Here is a 21,630-nt window from a genome sequence, read left to right on the forward strand (position 1 = left end):
CCTGCCCCTCATAACCCTTGACTCCCTTGTTTATCAAATGACCCAGCCTCACATGGCAAATGGAATTTACTGCAAAGATGTGTGAAGGGCTACATTTGCTAGGAAGTATTAGGATTGTCTATATAAACGAAACTGCACAATTTTAAAAGGAATGCATAAATATAGAGGCCTTGAAGGGTATATATACACATTTTTGGAAGCCGACATTAAAAGTTGAAAAGGTTGTTCAAAAAGTATACGAAATCCTGGGCTTTACAGAGGAATTGAGTACAAAAACAATAATTATAATATAGGGCTAGGCCACAGGAGGAATAGTATGTCCAAATCAGAGCATCATATGATTGGAAGGATATCAAAGGTTTTGGAGAATGCAAAGAATGGTAGCTTTGATCACATTAGAGGAGTTTTATTAGATGTTCAGAATGCTAAAAGCTTTTGATAGAGCAGATAATTGGCAAAAGAACCAGAGGGAAATTTCAAAGAAATAAATTACACAGTAAGTTATGATGATCTGGAATACACTGCCTGAAAAGGCTGGTGGAAGCAGATTCAATAGAAACTTTCCAACAGAACTTCGCTATATTTTTGAAAAGGAAAAATTTCAGAGCTATGGGGAAGTAGCACTAATTGGATAGCTTTTTAAAAAAAGGGCCAGCACAGGCATGATGGGACAAATGGCATCATTCTGTGCCATATGATTCTATGAAGAGTCCGATTTAAAAAAGACACAATTTAAGTGATTCACCCAAATTCTGAAAAGTTGGCAACTCTTTGGTCACTTGAACTGTGACTTACCTTTTGCTCCGTCCAGTGATCAGGCTTCCTGCAGCAGAAAAATTAAAAGTTTAGTATTCTTAATATATTTGGAATATTTCAGAATTTTAGCACAAAGTGAACAGAGCATGAAGAATCTGAAAAATACTGAAGGGCAGAAAATGAGAAAATAGCTCAGTACGTCAGCATTCAAAATGGTTAAATACAAATAATAAAACTGGTTGAATATTGTTTAGATAACGTGTCAATTGCTGACTGTATTTAACAACACAAAAGGTCAATACAGGGAAGTTTAGAAACAGAGGATTATTTGACCCAATTCACTAGCACCTTTACAACCAACTTCACCCCATGTTCTCCCATCCTACTCAATTTCTAGCTCCAGAAACATGAAGCTCAGTTTTCTATTTTTAGAATCACAAGTATTAAACACACCATCTAACTACAAAAAGAAATAGCAATCACTTCAATTGTCTGAGAAATTTGTTTAGTACCATTTTTGTTAGCCTTATAACAGAAAACTAGCCAATCACCAGTTGTCTTCAGTAATGCTCATTTTGTACCACTAAATGCTGGAGTATTGGTTGAGGATGTTAATCAACTCGAGACCAGGAAATTGTAGTACAATAAGCACAGCAAATGAATTTGCACATCCCAATTCACTCGTGGTTTGTTGATTCACGGTATTAGAAACAGAATATTTGATTTTTTTTCCTGCGTGCAATCAACTTTAGCTTTGAAAGCAGAAACAGAGGCCGGAATCTTATTACCCCGGTAATATGCGGCAAACTATTCTAAACTCCATTGACTGCGGTGGGAACTTAAAATCCCGCCCAGAGTAAACAACAATTGAAATTTTTAAAACAATGTCCACTTTTGTACTGTGTTCAACATTTGAATTTTTTGGAGAGCTATTGCCTTCTTTGAACTTAAGATTTTTCAATATCCTATGAGGAAAACAAAATATAGAATTGAACAGTGTTCAGGAGTTGGCATTATACATCCATTTTAAATGCCCAACAGCTCTACACTAATCAGTTGATTAAAGTGGGACAAGTTCAATACAGGAGAGGATATTTAAAAGCTTCTATGGTAATTGCTAAGATAGCTTTAATTTTCAAAGCATTCTCTTCACCTGGACAACCCCCTTCTTACAATTGCAACACAGTACCAGCTACATGTTAACAGCAAGTTCTAAATTATGTGCCCAATTGAACCCACAAATTAGTTTTAACTTTATTTTCCATTGAGAACACAACCACCATCCTTAACCTTTTCTCACAACTTCCCAAGACCTACTGCTATATTTACAGTCCTCTGCAGCACCTTCATTTGGGTTACAAGAACATTTCCCCTATAGTATGATGACAAGCACAAGACACATTAAGCTACACTGGGGCTAACTAGTGCCTTGTTACATCCTCTCAAGATTCATGTACTGATACTATTTCTCTAGTAACATGACCCAGTCACCGTTTCAATTGTACTAATGATATCTAATATAACCTCAATGGAATGATAGCCCAAAGTGGTCTTGAAAGAGTGCAACATGATATCAGTGTGCTAAAATTACGAATTTGGTGCAGAGGGAGAAACGGGTGCTTATTTTCTCGTTTTTAAAACCTCCAATACATGTAGCAGAAACTTGAAGCAGTAAGTGTTTAATTTTTTTTGTCCACTGCTTAGTGCAAGTTGGTATGTAGAAAAACTAATAAGTAGATATAAATAATTTAGGCTAAGATATGGAAGGACAGGGTGTGCGCCAGGATATATGTGGCAGTTTGTAAGTCTGTCCTGAAACAAAGACATCTCTGTGGTAGATGTCTCCATCTCAAATCTCTCTTAACTCAGAGTCACCGACTGAGGAACCACAGAAACAAATCCTATCCAACAGGCACAAAGTACTTGCTGTCTAGTAGGATAATGATAAAGACTGCTAAAAGGATAGTTAGAATATGGACTATGACACCTTAACAGCAGTAAGCTGTCCAAAGTGGGAGGGAGCAAGGAGGCGGAAAGGCTGTCTTATGTGGTCGTTGGAGGCGGAAGGGCTGTCTTATGTGGTCATTGTAGGGGATTCAACAATTAGGGGGACAGGCAGCATCCTTTGTAAGCTGGATTGAGTGTTGCATATGGTTTGTTACCTATTTGGTGTGGGGGTGAAGAATTTCACAAACTTAAAAGTATATTGAAGAGGAAGGGTAGGTTTGCGTTGTTGTGGTCCACGTTGAGACCAAAAACATAGGGAAAATATTAGCAAGGAGTCCAGCTCAGAGAGTACTAGAAACAAGGAACTGAAGTAACAAGACTTCAAGGCATCTAATCTCCTGACTATTATCAGAACAACATGCAAATTACTGAGGGTTAATCAGATTGAGGAGGCGAACACAGATGAAAGAATGGCGTGGATGGAAGGGTTTCATTTCATTGTATCAATATTTCCACAGTAAAGAACGGCAGCTTTGAGTTGGGTTCCATCTGAACTGTGCTGGGACCTATTGGGAAAAAAAGGAGTCACAAGAACTTTAAACTAATAAGATGAGGAAGGGCACAGATGGAAAAGGTATTTTGGTTCAAAAACAAACAAATAAGAGAACAACAATCACAAATTATACTTGTAGGCACTACGGCTAAAGGGAAACTAAAAGGTGTTAAGTAACTAAACCAAACCAGGAGTCAAAAATGGGAAATACGTGAGTAAACATTACAGCAGAACGACTGCTTTAGGCATGTGGCCCAAGTAAGCATTCTTCATACAAATACAATGAGTACAAGGAACAAACCGATTAAATTGCAAGCACAAATTCAACTTGGAGAATATAACACGGTAGCCATTATTGAGTCATGGCTGCAAGATTGTCAGAACTGGGAACTAAACATAACAGATAAAGGTTTACAAGAAAGATATGGAAAATGGCAGGGGCAGGAACAGCTTTAAATGATTAAGGATGAAATCACTTCAATGATAAGAGAGGATACAGTAAAAGGTAAGAGGGCAGTGGAGACTTTATGGATAGAATTAACAAACAGAAAAGGAGTCAGAGCTGGAGGGACAATTGTGTATAGGCCCCGGCCAGCAGCTGTGAAGTGGTAAATTGTATAAGGGCTGAGATTAGAAAAGCATGAAACAAAGGCAAAGTGGTTTTAATGGGATATTTTAACTTGCATAGACACTGGGATAATTAGACTAACACATCAAAAATGTAGTGAATTTATTGAGTCTGTGATAGTTGTCTGCAACATTATGTTCTAGAACCAATAGTGAGCATACAGTATTAGATTTAGTAATGAGTAGTGAATCAGATATGGTTAATAGTCCAATGCTGCATGAATATTTATAAAACAACAATCTTAATATAGTTGAGTTCAATGCACTGTTTAAAAAGGGAGAAATGCAAAACAGCTACGAAGATTCTAGATTTTGCCATGACTGACTTCAAAGAGATAAGATACTGTCCACAGTAAAATGGGCAAAGCTGTTCATGGGTAAAACTACAGAAGATCAACAGGCAAAAATGCAAAGAACAACATGATCTTGGGCAAATGAGAAAGATACGAAGTACAGCAAGAGTGACATACTAATAGCAAAAGCTATGAGAATGGGGCATGAAATAAAATTGAATGGGACATTAAAATCAAGGAAAACATTTTTTTTTAAAACAATTGCATTAAAAGAAAAGGAGGGTCATCAGAAGCACTCTGGGCCCCTTGAAAACTGCTAACAGCGTTGTTGTCAATTAAAATAAGGAAATAGTGGATATGCTGAATAACTATTTCATGTCAGTATTTAGAGTAGAGGAAGGGGTCAGCATTTCAGACACCCCAAGGAAATTATTATTCAATCAAAGAGAGGGGCTCAACAAAATTAACATAATCAAGATAACAATATTGGAGAAATTAACGACACTGAAGAACAACAAATCTCCAAAAATAGTTTCCGTCCCAGAGTTTTAAAATTGGTGGACGGGAACATTGCAGACGCCCTAATGATAATTTTCCAAAGCTCTCTCAATTCTGGAACGTTTCTTCAGTTTGAAAAATCATGCATGTTACTCCACTCTAAGAAAAGAGAGAGGAAAATGAAGGAATTATGGACGAGTTCGCCAAACATCTGTTGCCAGGAAATTGCTCGACTCTTTAAGGATAGAGTGAAAATTTTTTGAAAATTTTTAGCTGATCAGAGTCAGCACCCATTTGTAAGTAGTCATCACTAATGAACCTTGCGGAATATTTTCAAAGATACAACTGAAGTAGCGGATAGCGGAATGTGCATGGATGTTATTCATAAGGACTTCCAGAAGACGTTTGATAAAATTCCTCACAAGAGACTGTTAGCTCAAGTTGAAGCTCATGGAATTGAAGGCAAATTATTGGTCTGGTTAGGAAATTGGCTGAGCGGTAAGAGACAGAGCAAAGATAATGGATAGGTGCTTGAATTGACAGTGTGGGGCTAGTGGCACACACCAACGAACTGTGTTGGGGCCTCATTTACTCAGTATTAAATAAAGACTTAGAAGATAGGATAGAAAGCTGAAATTCAAATTTTGCTGAAAGCATAGGTGAGAAAGATTTGCTGGAAAGATAGGTGAGGTTGTAAGCAATATAGATAGAAGCATAAAGATTCTGTGAATGGGCAAAACTGTGGCAAACGGATTTCAATACAGGCAAACATGAGGTCATTTGCTTTAGGCCCAAAACTGACAGAACAGGGTACTTCCTAAACAGCAAAGTGCTAGAAACAGTGAAGATCCAAACAGACCTAAGGGCCAAGGTACACAGGTTATTAAAATGTTGTGAACAGGTACAGAAATCAAAAAAGCTATTGGGAATGCTGGCCTTTTCTCTCTCGAGGACTGGAATACAAGGGGACAAAAGTAATCTTTCAGGTAAGCCCTGGTTAAGCCGCAGATCTGGACACCACATCTCAGGAAGGATATATCGCCTAGGAGGGACAGCAGCGTAGATTTATCAGAAAGATTAATCTACAAAGAGATGTTGAACCAACTGGAGTCATATTCTCTCAAATTTAGAAATCTAAGGGACAATTTGATTGAAGTCTAAGATAATAAGGGGAACAGATAAGAAGAAACTATTTTTTTGCAGGTTGGGGAATCTAGGCCTAGGGGACACAGTCTAAAAATCAGAGTCAGATCCCTCAGGAGTGAAACTAGGAAACATCTCTTTACCCAAAGAGCAGTAGAAATTTGGAACTCTTTTGCAAATGGTAATTGATGTTATGTCAAGTGATAATTTTAAAGCTAAGATTGATAGATTTTTGTTGACCAAAGAGATATGGGATAAAGGCTGGTATGTGGATTTAAGTCACAGATCAACCATGATCTCAATGAATGGTGGAACAGACTCAAGGAGTTAAATAGCCAACTCCCGTTTCCATGTTTTCTCATCATAAAATGTGGCCATGAGTTTTGTAATTTGTGAATTAAGATTTAGAGATTCAATTGTTTTTGTACTGTCAGGGTAACTCAGTTAATGCTCAGATCTTGCCAAAATTGCCTAAGATTACATAACAAATGAAAGGGCACACAATACTTAGAAACACTAAGTTTGTGTTACATTGAAACCAGGTCCTTTTTTAAAAGAAAATAAATATTTCTCAGAAACCAACCCAATCTGTTCTCTTGCACTATATTCATCTTCATATTGTTTTCTGTCATGCCTTCTCCAGTCTGCACCTCTACTGTCATCTACGTACTGTAGCTGATCATCTTTTCTTATATCTGAATACCTATCTGAACTCCGGATATCATTTTCAGGTTCCTCGTGGCGAACTTTTCTCCAATCAGCATATCCAGCTGAATCTTGTACACGATCTCCATACGGCCCCCCTCGTTGATCAGAGTAATGATCATAACTTACAGTGGCAGCTACATATTGTTCTTTGTTATCTCTTTTCCAATCAGTATATCCACTTGAAATATTTTCTCGGTATTGCGTTTTGTTATCTTTCCTCGGTTCTGCATATCTGTCCATAGCTCCGACGCTCTCTCCATATAGGTCTTTACTATCTCTTCTCCAGTCAGAATACATATCAGCAGTTCTGACATCAGCTCTATATTGCCCTTCTTCATTTCTCGGCACCGAATACATCATCTCGCTTGTCAGAGACTGCTCTCTTGCATTCATTATGCCTTCCATCAAATCTTGTTCCAGTTTAGATGGATTTCTTCCCCATTCTTGCTGCCAACCTAAGGAAAAACAAATAGGTCAATGATATGAATAAAATTGAGAGCTTTATATAATATAGTTACTATTACTATATTAAAATACGTTAAGGGCAGTAGATTGCATTGTTATGTAATTCAAACTATTTTTGTGAGATCTTACAACTATATATACGTTTCAAGCTCAGTACATATCCATTAGAAACTGCTGTGCAAAAAGCGTATTCAGGAAAATGACATCTTAAGATGTCTCTGAGATGTGATAGGATCCCACAATTTTCTTTGTGTGTTATAAATTTTGTGGGCAGAATTTTATGAGAGTGGGATTTTATGTTCCCGTTGTCGTCAATGGGATTTATAACAGCCCGCCGCATTTTACAGCCCCGACCCCGCCGAAATGGGGCCGCAAAATTCTGCCGTGTTTCTTTCAACTTCCGATTCCCCTTTATTGTAACACATTTCCTAATACAACATGAATGTCCCAGGTTTATGTTGAATTGAATCAACTGGTGCATTTGTAGCACTCAATCCCAAGCTAAGGATGGAAGAATAAAAATCAACTTGGTTTCCCATTCCTGACTGCTATGCATACATGCAGGAGAAGAAACTAGGGAACTATGGGTCTGGGCGGAAAAAGGTAGAATGGGAGGAGGCCATCAACATCTACACAGACCAGTCCTCTTGTCTAACATCCAGTCTTGGATGAGTCACAATTTCCTGAGGTTAAATATTGAGAAAATGGAAGTAATCATCCTCGCCTCATCTCCCCACCATCATCGCCGTCAACTTCATCCTCAATTGTACCTCGCAGAGGCTGAGCGTCAACTTGCAGACACTTCCTTCTACCTCCCCCTGGACCATGGCCCCACCACTGAACATCAAGCCACTGTTTCCAGGACTGTTACTGACCTCATCTCCTCTGGAGAACTTCCTTCCACAGCTTCCAACCTTAATCTCCCAACCTCAGAAGGCCCGATTCTACCTCCTACCCAAAATCCACAAACAGGACTGTTCTGGCAGACTGATCGTGTCAGCCTGTTCCTGCCCCACAGAACTCATTTCTTGTTATCTTGACTCCATTCTCTCTCCTCTTGTCCAGTCCTTTCCCACCTACATTCGCGATTCCTCTGACACCCTACATCAATTAAACAATTTCCAGTTCCCTGGCCCCAACCACCTCCTCTTCACCATGGACGTCCAATCCCTCTACACCTCCATCCACCACCGGGATGGACTGATGGCTCTCCGTTTCTTCCTCAAACAGAGGCCTGAACAGTCCCCATCCACCACTACTCTCCGTCTGGCTGAACTTGTTCTCTCACTGAACAATTTCTCCTTTAACTCCTCTCACTTCCTCCAAATAAAAGGTGTGACTATGGGTCGCCGCATGGGCCGCAGTTATGCCTATCTCTTTATGGGGTATGTTGAACATTCCTTGTTCCAGTTCTACTCCGGCCCCCTCCCACAACTCTTTCTCCGGTACATCGATGACTACTTCGGTGCTGCTTCATGCTCTCGCTGGACCTGGAAAAATTTATTAATTTTGCTTCCAATTTCCACCCTTCCATCATTTTCACATGGTCCATCTCTGACACTTTCCTTCCCTTCCTTGACCTTTCTGTCTCAATTTCTGGTGATAGACTGTCCACCAATATTCATTACAAGCCTACCGACTCCCACAGCTACCTTGGTTACAGCTCCTCACACCCCGCTTCCTGTAAGGACTCCATCCCATTCTCTCATTTCCTTCGCCTCCGTCGCATCTGTTCTGATGATGCCACTTTCAAAAACAGTGCCTCTGACATGTCTTCCTTCTTCCTTAACCAAGGTTTTCCACCCATGGTGGTTGACAAGGCCCTCAACCGTGTCCGGCCCATCTCCCGCGCATCCGCCCTCACACCTTCCTCTCCCCCCCAGGACCATGATAGGGTCCCCCTTGTCCTCACTTATCACCCCACCAGCCTCCGCATTCAAAGGATCATCCTCCGCCATTTCCGCCAACTCCAGCTTGATACCACCACCAAACACATCTTCCCTTCACCCCCCCGGCGGCATTCCGCAGGGATCGTTCCCTCCGGGACACCCTGGTCCACTCCTCCATCACCCCCTACACCTCAACCCCATCCCACAGCACCTTCCCATGCAACTGCAGGTGGTGCAACACCTGCCCCTTTACTTCCCCTCTCCTCACTGTCCAAGGGCCCAAACACTCCTTTCAAGTGAAGCAGCATTTCACTTGTACTTCCCTCAACTTAGTCTACTGCATTCGCTGCTCCCAATGCGGTTTCCTCTACATTGGAGAGACCAAACGCAGATTGGGTGACCGCTTTGCGGAACACCTTCGGTCTGTCCGCAAGCATGACCGAGACCCCCCCTGTCGCTTGCCATTTCAACACTCCACCCTGCTCTCATGCCCACATGTCCGTCCTTGGCCTGCTGCAATGTTCCAGTGAAGCTCAACACAAACTGGAGGAACTGCACCTCATCTTCCGACTAGGCACTATACAGCCTTCCGGACTGAATATTGAGTTCAACAACTTTAGATCATGAACTCTCTGCTCCATCCCCATCCTCCCTTTTCCAATAATTTATATAAATTTTTTTCCCCCCACCTATTTCCATTATTTTTAAATGTATTTCCATCCATTGTTTTATCTCTATCTTTTAGCCTATTTCGATCCCTTACCCCCACTAGAGCTATCTGTACCTTGCTCGTCCTGCTTTCTACCCTTAATGTCATCTATTAGCACATTTCTTAGCTAATGTCACCAATGTCAACACCTCTTTGTCCTTTTGTCTATGACATCTTTGGCAATCTCTTCTTTGCCTCTACCTAGCACTGGCCCTCTATCCAGCTCTACTTGTCCCACCCCTCCTTAAACCAGCTTATATTTCACCTCTCTTCCATTTTTCCTTAGTTCCGTTGAAGAGTCATACGGACTCGAAACGTTAACTGTGTTCCTCTCCGCAGCTGCTGTCAGACCTGCTGAGTTTTTCCAGGTATTTTTATTTTTGTTTTGGATTTCCAGTATCCGCAGTTTTTTGCTTTCATCCACAAATCCACCTTCTTTGCATTCATGTTCTTGGATTGAAGTTGATTGTTCACAACCTTGGTGGCCTATTTTGACACAAGCTAAGCTTCTGACCCCATCACGAAGACTACAACATTCACCTACGCTACTATCCCTGCCTCAGCCCAATGACATTGAAACCCTCATCCATGTGTTTGTCACTTTCAGACTCAGCAACTCCAACGCTGTTCAGACTCTCCTTGAAACTTACCTTCTGAGTTAAATGAAAAATATATTTTTCATTTATGTAACGAGCGCTGTCCTTCATACCTAAAAGCAACAATTAACTTAAATTTCAGTAGGGAAACCAAGGTCTATTTAGAACAGTTTCAAATCATACCTTCTAAATGACACCCTCAAAAAATAATATGAAACCAAATAGAACAAGCATAGCATAAAAACTAGGCTCTTATTAAGAACTGAACTAAACTACGTTTTACTTCTACATCTAAAGTGTTACAAGTGAATAAATATACCTTTGGATCCATAATCTTGATAGGAATGGTGTGCATAGTTTTGAGAATCTATTCCCTCTTGTATGCTTCCACCCTGATTCATTCTGACATCAGAAGAGTTAAACTGTGGATACATAGGCGGAGGAGGATTTGCAATTGGACCAGCTGGAACAAAAATATGTTGTTATTAAAGAATTTTCACAAAAAACCAAGTAGTTATAAAAATCAATTGCATGATGTTGTTAACTGTTTGCATTTGAAGCCAAAAATTACATTTTTGATTAAATCAGTTCCCACATAAATAATAAAGTAATTTGGAACCAAAGAAATCAAGTTTGACCTGCTGTCCTGGGTACTTTTTACAGCAAGGGAGAATTAAAGGATGTATCAAAAGCTAAAGCTTCAGTATAAAATGGCACTCGTTATATCACAAACTATTTATATGTAACAAAAACAAAAATTGCTGGAAAAACTCAGGTTTGACAGCATCTGTGGAGAGAAAGACAGCGTTGAGTCCGTATGACTCTTCTTCAGAACTAAAGAGAAGTAAAAATGTGTATATACTGTTTAAGGCGAGGGTGGGAGAGGTGAAGCTGGATCGATGGCCAGTGATAGGTGGAGGCAAAGGAGAAACTGCAAAAGAAGTCATAAACAAAAGATCGGAGGGGTGTTGATGGTGGTGATGCTGGCTAAAGGAAGTGCTAATGGTGACATTAAGAGTAGAAAGCAGGATGAGCAAGTGACAGTTGGACCTAGTAGGGGGTGGGGTGGGGGGAGGGAACACTGTGGGAATCACATGGTCCATCACTGACACTTCCCTTCCTTGACCTCTCTGTCTCAATTTCTGGTGATAGACTGTCCACCAATATTCATTACAAGCCCACCGACTCCCACAGCTACCTCGACTACAACTCCTCACACCCTGCTTCCTGTAAGGACTCCATCCCATTCTCAGTTCATTCGCCTCAGTCGCATCTGTTCCGATGATGCCACTTTCCAAAACGGTGTTTCTGACATGTCTTCCTTCTTCCTTAACCGAGGTTTCCCACCCATGGCGGTTGACAGGGTCCTCAATCATATCCGACCAATCTCCCACACCTATGCCTTCACACCTTCCTCTCCCTCCCAGAACCAAGATACTGTCCCCATTGTCCTCACTTATCACCCCACCAGCCTCCGCATTCAAAGGATCATCCTCCGCCATGATGCCACCACCAAACACATCTTCCCTTCACCCCCCACCCCCCCCACCGTCGGCATTCCGTAGGGACCTTTCCCTCTGGGACACCCAGGTCTGCTCCTCCATCAACCCCAACACCTTAACCCCCTCCCACAGCACCTTCCCATGCAAATCACAGAAGGTGCAACACCTGCCCCTTTACTTCCACCACCCCCTTCACCGTCCAAGGGCCCAAACACTCCTTTCAAGTGAAGCAGCATTTCACTTGCACTTCCCTCAATTTGGTCTCCTGCATTCGCTGCTCCCAATGCAGTCTCCTTTACATTGAAGAGACCAAACTCCTTTGGTCTGTCCGTAAGCATGACCAAGACCTTCCTGTCGCTTGCCATTTCAACACAACACCTTGCTCTCATGCCCAAAGGTCCATCCTTGGCCTGTTGCAATGTTCCACTGAAGCTCAACGCAAGTGGAGGAACAGCACCTCATCTTCCGATTATGCACTTTACAACCTTCCAGACTCAAGATCGAGTTCAACAACTTCAGATTATGAACTCTCTCCTCAGTCCTCACCCCTTTTTGATCCCCTTCTTTTAAATATTTATTTATATATTGTTTATCCCACCTATTTTCATTATTATTTTAAAAATTTATTTTCATTCATTGTTTTATCCCCACCTTTTAGCCTATTTCGATCTTTTTTTCCCGACCCCGTCCCATCACCCCACACCCACCAGGGCCATGTGTCACTTGCTCATTCTGCTTTCTGCTCTTAATGTCACCATTAGCACCTCCTTTAGCCAGTATCACCACCATCAACACCCCTTTGACCTTTTGTTTATGACATCTTTTGCAATCCCTCCTTTGCCTCCACCTATCACTGTCCTTCTATCCAGCTTCAATTGTTCCACCCCCCCCCTTAAACAGTATATATTTCAGCACATTTTTATTTCTCTTTAGTTCCGAAGGAGAATCATACGGACTTGAAACTTTGTCTTTCTCTCCACAGATGCTGTCAGATCTGCTGAGTTTTTCAGCAATTTTTGCTTTTGTTTCAGATTTCCAGCATCCGCAGTATTTTGCTTTTATCTTAGTGTATTTATATGTAGTTCAAAGTTCATGAAATAGTTCCTCAATTTAAAAAAAAAACCATTGAAGCAACAAATTAATCACGTCACTACAAAACAACAGGAATCGAGTATACAGCAGATTCCCAGAAGTAAACACTGCTCTGTACATATTACTAATGCAACACTTTGTTCACTGTAAAAGAAAAAAGATTCACAAAATATCTATGAAAATATGCAGAATTAAATCTCAAAGCATCTATTCAAATTCTTATGGGATATCTGCGTTCCCAACTTAATTCATCAAATTACTAGTGAAGATACATTTGAAATCTTTCATACCACCTGTTAGAGGTGTTTGGATTTGGAACTTAATGGAAACAATATGGTAATGCATACATACGGTTGCTTGGAAGTGGAACCCTTTTCACTACACCAATTGTACTGGGTGGATCCTGCCCTCTGATAACCTATGATTCATAAATATCCATAAACATCACTGAATTACAGAAAACAAAACAGAGTTAACCTATTACACATTCCCTTTTCATTATCCAATGTTTTTACATACTGTAACTAAGAAAACCAGCTGGTGGAATTTGTCTCTAAAAGTGCTACAAGTAAACGCAATTATAGTTTGTACTGTGGTTGCACTCGCAGCTTCTGACTTCTGTTTAAATAAATACTTTGTGCTAGCAAATCTGAACTACAAAGCAAATGTGTATTTCATAACAGCTTCAGAATTATATTTATAATTTGAAAAAACAGTGCCTGACTGATCACAGAAACCCACTATTGCTAACTGAAAATACTCCTACTGTTCTATATAAAGCTAACCCAAAATAATAAAAGATGAAGAGGGAAAGGGTAAGGACATTTGATAGGTGCACAATAAGTTTTCAGTTGGATCTCTTTGTTGTGTATGACAACTCTGTATGTCAAAAAAATATAGAAATGGGATCACTTTTGAGGACATCAAGCAGGTTTAATTTTTTAATAATACAGCCTTTTTAATAATTCAGTGTGTGAGGTAATAAGATTCTTGGAACATGTTGAGGCAAGTATGATGATAGGAGTCAATAAGAGAGCTTTTGCTGTAAACAGGAACTTCCCCCAGGGTAGAGGATGGAACAATTAGAAAATTATAAAGGGAGGTTGGAACAAATAAAAACTAAGCTTACTGAGGAAAACCTGAGCTCATATTACAAAATAGGTCCACAAACACTGAAAAACAAGCTGTACACATATGATTGATCTTCAATTTAGGCCTCTGGAGAAAAATTTACAAGAAAAAAGGCTTATACTCTAATTCAATAATGCCCAATAACCACACAAGTTTAAAAATTATTTTATTACTATTACAATAAAACACTCAGCTTTAGACTGGTGATTTAAAATTGACACACAGTAAATCAGATTTACCTCCAAAGATACACAATCTCCTCAATTACTAATTTATTGACTAGCGGCAACAAAGAAAGGCAATGAATATATAACTTTATTCAAATTTACTTTTATGAGAGGTGGCTAAGTAAGAAACAGCATTTTCACACCCAGTCATAAATGTTCATACAATTAAAGTATGAATCTTAGCATTTCTAGAAATGACTACTCTGAACTAAATCAAATACCGACTGAATTAATATGGGGATTTTTATGCAAAAAATACGCAGAGTAATCTTCAGATTAGATTTAAAATTCAGAAGAATAAATTTGGATTTTACCAGTACCAGAGAGAAGGCAGATTTTGATTTATATAGAAGAGTGTGGGGGCACATCTTAATTCATGAAACAAATCTATAACCAAATAGATCACATAAAAGAGGACTTAAACTAAATAGAGAGGGCATGGGATCAATTAAGAGATGTGGTAAATTAATGGGAGAGGAAAAGGCAAAAGAACAAAGTAGTAATAAGGGTAATGATAAATAGCGTGGCAAAAAGGGACAGTGCGCACAAAATAAGGACTGCACCAACAGATAAGGCCTGAGGCCACAAAAATAGTAAAAAAAGACAATTAAAAGCTCTCTTTCTCAATGTGCATAGCATTTGTAACTCAATTGTCAGCTCAAATAGAAATAAATATTCATGATCTGATCAACATTACAGAGACATCGGCTGCAAGATAACAAAAGGTGGGATCTGAATGTTCAAAGGTAAATGACATTCCAGAAGGATGGGAAGCTAGGAAAAGGTAGTGGGTTAGCTCTGTTAATCAAGGACGACATTAGTATACTAGTGAGGGATGACCATAATTTTAAAGATCAAGATGTATAATCAGTTTGGGTAGTGATAAGAAATAGCAAAAGGTAAGAAGTCATTGGTGGGAGTAGTTTCTAGCACCCCCAACAGTAACTACACTGTAGGACGAGGTATACAGGGAGAAATAATGGACAACTTGTGAGAAAGGTACGGAGATAATCATGGGTGATTTTAATCTACATATAGATTGGATGAATCAGGTTGGTAAAGGTAGCATGGAAGATGAGTTCAGAGTACTTTCAAGGACAGTTTCTTAGAGCAGCACGTTCTAGAGCCAACCAGATAGTAGGTTATTCTACACATTGTGTAATGCGAATAAGTGTGAAGTTATCCACTTTGGTAGAAAAAAAAGACAAAGCGTTTCTTAAATGGTGAGAGGTTGGTAAGTGTTCACGTCCAAAGGGACCTAGGTGACCTTGTTCACGAGTCACCAAAAGCTACCATGCAGGCGCAGAAAGTAATTTAGGAAGGCAAATGGCACATTATAGCCTTTATCACAAGGGGATTTGAGTACAGGAGTAAAGGCGTCTTGTTGCAATTGTATGAAGTCTTGGTGAGACTATACCTGGAGTATTGTGTACTATTGGTCTCCTTATCTAAGGAAGAATATACATGCCATAAAGGGAGTGCAACGGAGGTTCACCAGACTAATCCCTGGAATGGCAGGATTGGCTATGAGGCGAGATTGAGAAAGCTGGGCCTGTGTTCTCTAGAGTTTTGAAGAATGGGAGATGATCTCATTGAAGCTTACAAAATTCTTACAGGGTTTGACAGGGTAGATGTAGATAAGATATTTCCCCTATCTGGTGAGTCTAGAATCAGAGGACATAGTTTCAGGCAGGCCATTTAAGACTGAGACGAGGGAAAATTTCTTCACTCAGGGGTGGTGAATCTTTGGAATTCTCCACCCCAGAGGGCCGTGGAAGGTCACTAAGCATTTTTAAGACCAAAATAGATAGAAATAACTTAAACCAAGAGGTGAAAGGGAGGGAGGAACATAAAACAATTACAATTGTCAGGAAAGGATACAGAGAAAATTATTGGAACTAAAAGCTGACAAGTCCTCAGGTCCTGATGGACTTCATCCTAAGGTCTTAAAAGAAGTGGCTGCTGAGATAGTAGATACATTAGTTGTAATTTTCCAAAATTCCCTAGATTCAAGAAAGATCCCAGCAGACTGGAAAATAGCAAATGTAACTCAGGAGGGAGGGAGAAAGCAGGAAACCACAGGCCAGTTAGCCTAACATTTGTCATAGGAAAAATGCTAGAATCTATTATTAAAGGAAGTTACAGCAGGACACTTAGAAACATTAATGCACCAGGCAGAGTTGAAATGTTTTGTGAAAGGGAAATTATGTTTTTGAATTTATTCGAGTTTAAGGAAGTAACAAGCAATGTGGATAAAGGGGAACCTATAGATGGGGTGTACTTGGATTTTCAGAAGGTATTTGAGAAGGTACCACATCAAAGGTTACTACATAAAATAAGAGCTCATGATGTAGGGGGTAACATATTAGCATGGATAGAAGGTTAAATGGATAAATGGGTCATTTCGGGTTGGCAAAATGTAACAAGTGAAGTGCCACAGGGGCCAGTGCTGGGACCTCAACTCTTCACAATTATGTCAATGATTTAGATGAAGGGACAAAATGTATGGTTGCTAAATTTGCTGGGGACACAAATATAGGTAGGAAAGTAAGTTGTGAAGAGGACATAAGAAGTCTGCAAAGTGATATAGATAGGTTAAGTGAATGGACAAAAATTTGGCAGATGAAGTATATGTAGGAAAATATGAACTTGCCCACTTTAGCAGGAAGAATAGAAAAGCAGCATATTATTTAAACAGAGAGAGACTGCAGGACTTAGGACTCTAGGTGCCCCAGCAAATGAATCACAAAGTTAGTTTGCAGGAAGGCAAATGGAACGTTAATGTTTTATTGAAAGGAATGGAATTTAAAATAGGGAAGTGTATTGCTACAAATGTACAGGGTGTTGGTGAGACCACATCCAGAGTACTGTGTATAGTTTTGGTCTCCTTATTTAAAAAGGATATAATTGCATAAGAAGCAGTGCAGAGAAGGTTCACTCGACTGATTCCTGGGATGAAGGGGTTGTTTTATGAGGAAAGATTGGACAGGTTGGGCCTGTATCCATTGGAGTTTATATAAAGAACCTGAGGGGACTTGACAGGGTAGATGCTGAAAGGATGTTTTCCGTTGTGGGCGAGACGAGAACCAGAGGAACACAGATCAAAAATAAGGGGTCTTCCATTTTCGACAGAGATTAGGACAATTTGTTTCTCTCAGAGGATCATTTGTCTGTGGAATTCTCTTCCCCAGAGATCAGTGGAGAAAGGGTCATTCAATATTTTTAAGGCTGAATTAAGATAGATTCTTCACTGACAAGGGAGTCAAAGGGTATAGTGGGCAGTCAGGAAAGTACAGTTGAGTCCACAATCAGATCAGCCATGATCTTATCAAATGGCAGACCAGGCACAAGGGGCCAAGTGGCCTACTTCTGCTCCTAATTCACATTTTGTATGTTCATACAATGCAACCAAAAACAGCAGCATTAAAAAGTGTCTAAGGGAGCATAAAAAAGTCTATTCAGAATTCATAGATCGATTAAAGGCCAGTTAAGTTAATCCTGCCTTCTGTCTTTTGAGTAAACTTTATTTCATAACTAAGATAAAAATGCACTAAGTTAAACCATAAAATTACTATGTCTTTGCCACTGAAATGTTCTGTGGTAAGTTACCTTTATGGTCCTCCTTCCTTCCAATTTCTCAATAATAGCAGCTCTTTCTTTAACAATGAGGCACAGTTCCTCTTGCTTTAGTTTATTTGCATCCCACTTCATCATCTCCGGATATTCCCTTGACTAAGAGAAAAAAATTGACAGTTGAAGTGATTCATCTAATACTGGTAAAATTACCCTGGACATACAATTAAAACGTGTTTAAAAATAAATCTGGAAATAGTAAGCAAGTTAGGCTACAGCAATAAACAAAGTGAATGTTTCAGGTCGATGACCCTTCATTAACACAGTTAACTCTTTCTCTCTGCAGAAACTGCCTGACCTGCTGAGTATTTCCAGCATTCCCTGTTTCATGTCCGATTTTCAGCATCCACAGTATTTTGCTTTTGAATTGAATTGAAACAGGAAAAGCATAGTCTCACAATCACAAATTAAGAATGGGCTAGCACTTCACAACTTATTTAGTTTGAAGCAGTCCTTCAATAGATTAGTACTCATCCCTAAACCATTAAAGGGTATTTTCTGTACAGAACAGAGTTCTATCTCACTATTCCCATAAAGTTGTTTTATGAACTAGCTTGCCAAAAATCAGATAGTAAAATTGTGCATGAATAATCTTACCCAGTTAATGGAAATTCCCAACACAAAAAAATTTACGTCTTTTCCACCTCCCCACCTAATTCTGTTTTCTTCTTTCATTCTTCCTCTTCAGCAGCCTCAAAAAGGCTTACCGAAGGAGCTTCTGAGCATGATCATAATAGAACCAAAATACATCTCCATGTTCAAATACTCTAGCATGTGTCTCCAGACAGCAATCAGGAGCTGAGAATGTGGTCCAGTGGCCAATTCCAGCATCTCCTCCATTAACTCAACCAAGAACAGTGTGCAACATAGATCAGGAACCTTCTTCCATTCGGGAGACTGGACTGAATGGCTGTAGGCTATTCAACATGTTCTTTGGCAAGTACCCATGTACTTTCTAGCCTGTTTTTACTTATCACTGACAGAAAAGCCTCAAGTAATTCTCAGAGGCACTTGGGCCAATTGTAATGCCACTGCTACCATTCCAACAGAAATCATGTGATCAAATAGAAATGGGGAAAATAGAAACTCAAACATAAAACTCACTCGCCAAGTTTACTTTCATTATGGTAAAGAAGCAAAGAACTTGTATTTAGATAGTATTTTCTGTTCCTCTGAGTGCTCCAAAGAACTTCACAAGTAATAAGTAAACTTTGCAGTATGATCGCTATTATATAGCGACCAAGTTACAAAAACAACAAATTGGGGAAAAACAAACCATCAATCTGTTTTGGTACACAAGTTGGCCAGCAGGCAAACACGCCCCTTTTAAAAAAAAAAAGCACAATCATCTCAGGGGAGATGGTGGCATAGTGGTAATGTCACTGGACAGAGACCCAGGCTAATTCTTTGGGGACATGGGTTTGAATACCAGCATGGCAGCTGGTGGAATTTTAATTCAGTTACTAAATCTGTAATATAAAGCTAGTCTCAGTGATAGTGACTTTGAAACTATCATTGATTGTTCCAAAAGTATCTGATTCACTAATGTCCTTTAGGGAAGGAAATCTGCCATCCTTACTTGGTCTGGCCTACATGTGACTCCAGACCCAAACAATGTGGTTGACTCTTAACTGCTCTCTGAAATGACCTAGCAAGGTCAGTTCAAGGGCAATTTGGGATGGGCAACAAATGCTGGCCTTGACAGTGATGCCCACATCCCATGAAAGAATAAAAAAAATTGCACCTGATTGGAGAGGCAGGAGAACACAGCCTTAATGGCTCATTTGAAAAACTCTTGACAATGCAAGATGTAGTTTTTTTTTTGTATTCGTTTATGAGGTGGGAGTGTCACTGGCTAGGCATTTATTGCCCATCCCTAATTGTCCTTATAATGTGGTGGTAAGCTGCCTTCTTGAACTACTGTACTCCATGTGCTGTAGGTACACCCACAGTGCTGTTGGCAGGGAGTTCCAGGATTTTGACCAGTGACAGTGAAGGAACAGCAATACAGTTATCAGTGTGACTTGGAGAACTTGCAGGTGCTGTGTTCCCCATGCATTTGCTGCCCTTGTTCTTCCACGAAAGAGTTTGCAGGTTTAGAAGGTGCTGTTGAAGGAAAGTTGGCAAGTTAGTGCAGTGCATCTTGTAGATGGTACATGTTGTTGCCACTGTACATCATCGTTTAACGTGGTGGAAAGGGTGCCGATGAGGTGGGCTGCTTTGTGCTGGATGGTACTGAGCTCTAGTGTTGCTGGAACTGCACTCATCCAGGCAAGAGTCGAGCATACTATCATTATCCTGACATATGCCTTGTAGGTGGTGGGCAGGTTTTGGCAAGTCAGGAGGTGAGTTACTTGCCGCATAATTCCCAGCTTCTGACCTTCTATTGTAGCCATAGTATTTATATGGCTAGTTCAGTAATATTTCTGGTTAATAGTGATCCCCAGAATGTTGATGGTGTGGATGTAGCGATGCCAATGAATGCCAAGGGGAGATGGTTAGATTCTTTCTTCTTGGAGATGGTCATTGCCTGACACTTGTGTGGCATGAATATTACTTGCTGCTCATTCGGCCTAATCCCAAACCTTGTCCAGGTCTTGCTGTACGTGAGCATGAACTGCCTCGGTTACTGAGGAGTTGCAAATGGGAATGAACACTGTGCAAACATCAGTGAACATGCCCACTTCTGACCTCATGGAAGAAAGGTTATTGATAAAACAGCTGAAGATGGTGGGCCAAGTACACTGCCCTGAGGAACTCCTAAAGTGATGTCCTGGTGTTGAGATCATTGACCTGCAACAATCACAACTAGTTCCTCTATGCTAGATATGATTCCAACCTTTGGAGAGTTTCCCTCCCGATTCCCACTGAATTCAATTTTTCTGGGGCTCCTTGATGCCACACTTGGTCAAATGAGTTGCCTGCTAGATTATGAGCTCAAGACCAGGACCTGAGTCCACAATTTTCTGACTCTGAAGAATTGAGTCTGCCACTGAGCCAAGTTGATGCCAGTGTTTAGATTCACACACTAGGACAGCAGTATCTCCTGTTTGGAATTAAAGCACAGAACTTATCTAAGGTAGGGCATTTTAGGAATAACTGAAAGGTTATAAATGCGTGTCTTTCATCAGAACTTCAAAATTTAATTTAATGCCCAATTACAAGATAGGCAAGTTCTTGCATATGTAGATTAGCCAAGATGTATGAGTTTGCTTCCAATTCCTAATCTTCTAAACTCTTAACACATTTAATCTGCAGATCCCAGTCTTCACCAGTCAATTGTAAGGAGAACACTTGGCAAGTGCCAAAGTATAGAAGCGTACAAACAATGCATTAAATATTAAGATGGTTCAATTATCAAGGGATTTTGTTCTAGGGTAATTTAAAATATACATTGCTTAAAGCATCAAAATGTCCCTGGGTAACCGTCATTAGTAAGTGCTTGATCATTCGTATGGACTGGAAACATCTCCCACCTGAGCTTTTTATTCATATGTATTTTAGTAGACTTTCCTCAAGTTCTCCCTCAATTTCTTCAAATGCATTCAGGAGAATTTTTTTTTAGCCAACGCATAGCAAGCGCAACAAGAGAAGGGGTAATTCTGGATATAATTTTAGGAAATAAAGCTGATCAGATGGAAACAGTACCAGTGCAAGAGTATCAAACACTTTGGTGGTAATGATGATAATTCTCTTAGATTTTGCATAGTTATGGAAAAAGACAAAGACAGACCAAGAGTAGAAGTTTAAAATCAGGGAAAAGTTGAAATGTAATTTTGCAAAGGTGAACAGCAACAGCTACTTGAAAGTAAATCAATGTCAGAGGAGTGGGAGACAAAGATGATAAATAAATAAAGTTTA

General features: G+C 39.9%; 1 protein-coding gene across 8 annotated transcripts in view; it reads right to left on the reverse strand.

The window, feature by feature from the left end:
- The window catches only part of LOC144678789 (uncharacterized), an 85,377-nt gene that overhangs the window by 19,139 nt on the left and 44,608 nt on the right, over positions 1–21,630 (reverse strand). For 6 of the 8 annotated variants that reach the window (XM_078538719.1, XM_078538720.1, XM_078538717.1 and 3 more), the window contains 5 exons: positions 17,746–17,868; positions 13,130–13,196; positions 10,504–10,647; positions 6,401–6,980; positions 796–823 (listed from right to left, as the gene is read on the reverse strand). In XM_078538719.1, coding sequence (XP_078394845.1) covers positions 796–823; positions 6,401–6,980; positions 10,504–10,647; positions 13,130–13,196; positions 17,746–17,868 — 942 coding nt within the window. The remainder of the gene's footprint in view (positions 1–795; positions 824–6,400; positions 6,981–10,503; positions 10,648–13,129; positions 13,197–17,745; positions 17,869–21,630) is intronic. The other 2 variants (XM_078538722.1, XM_078538718.1) reach the window with 1 other exon arrangement.

The sequence above is a fragment of the Cetorhinus maximus genome, chromosome 3 (assembly GCF_964194155.1).
Source record: "Cetorhinus maximus chromosome 3, sCetMax3.hap1.1, whole genome shotgun sequence".
In the NCBI taxonomy this organism is placed as follows: domain Eukaryota; kingdom Metazoa; phylum Chordata; class Chondrichthyes; order Lamniformes; family Cetorhinidae; genus Cetorhinus; species Cetorhinus maximus.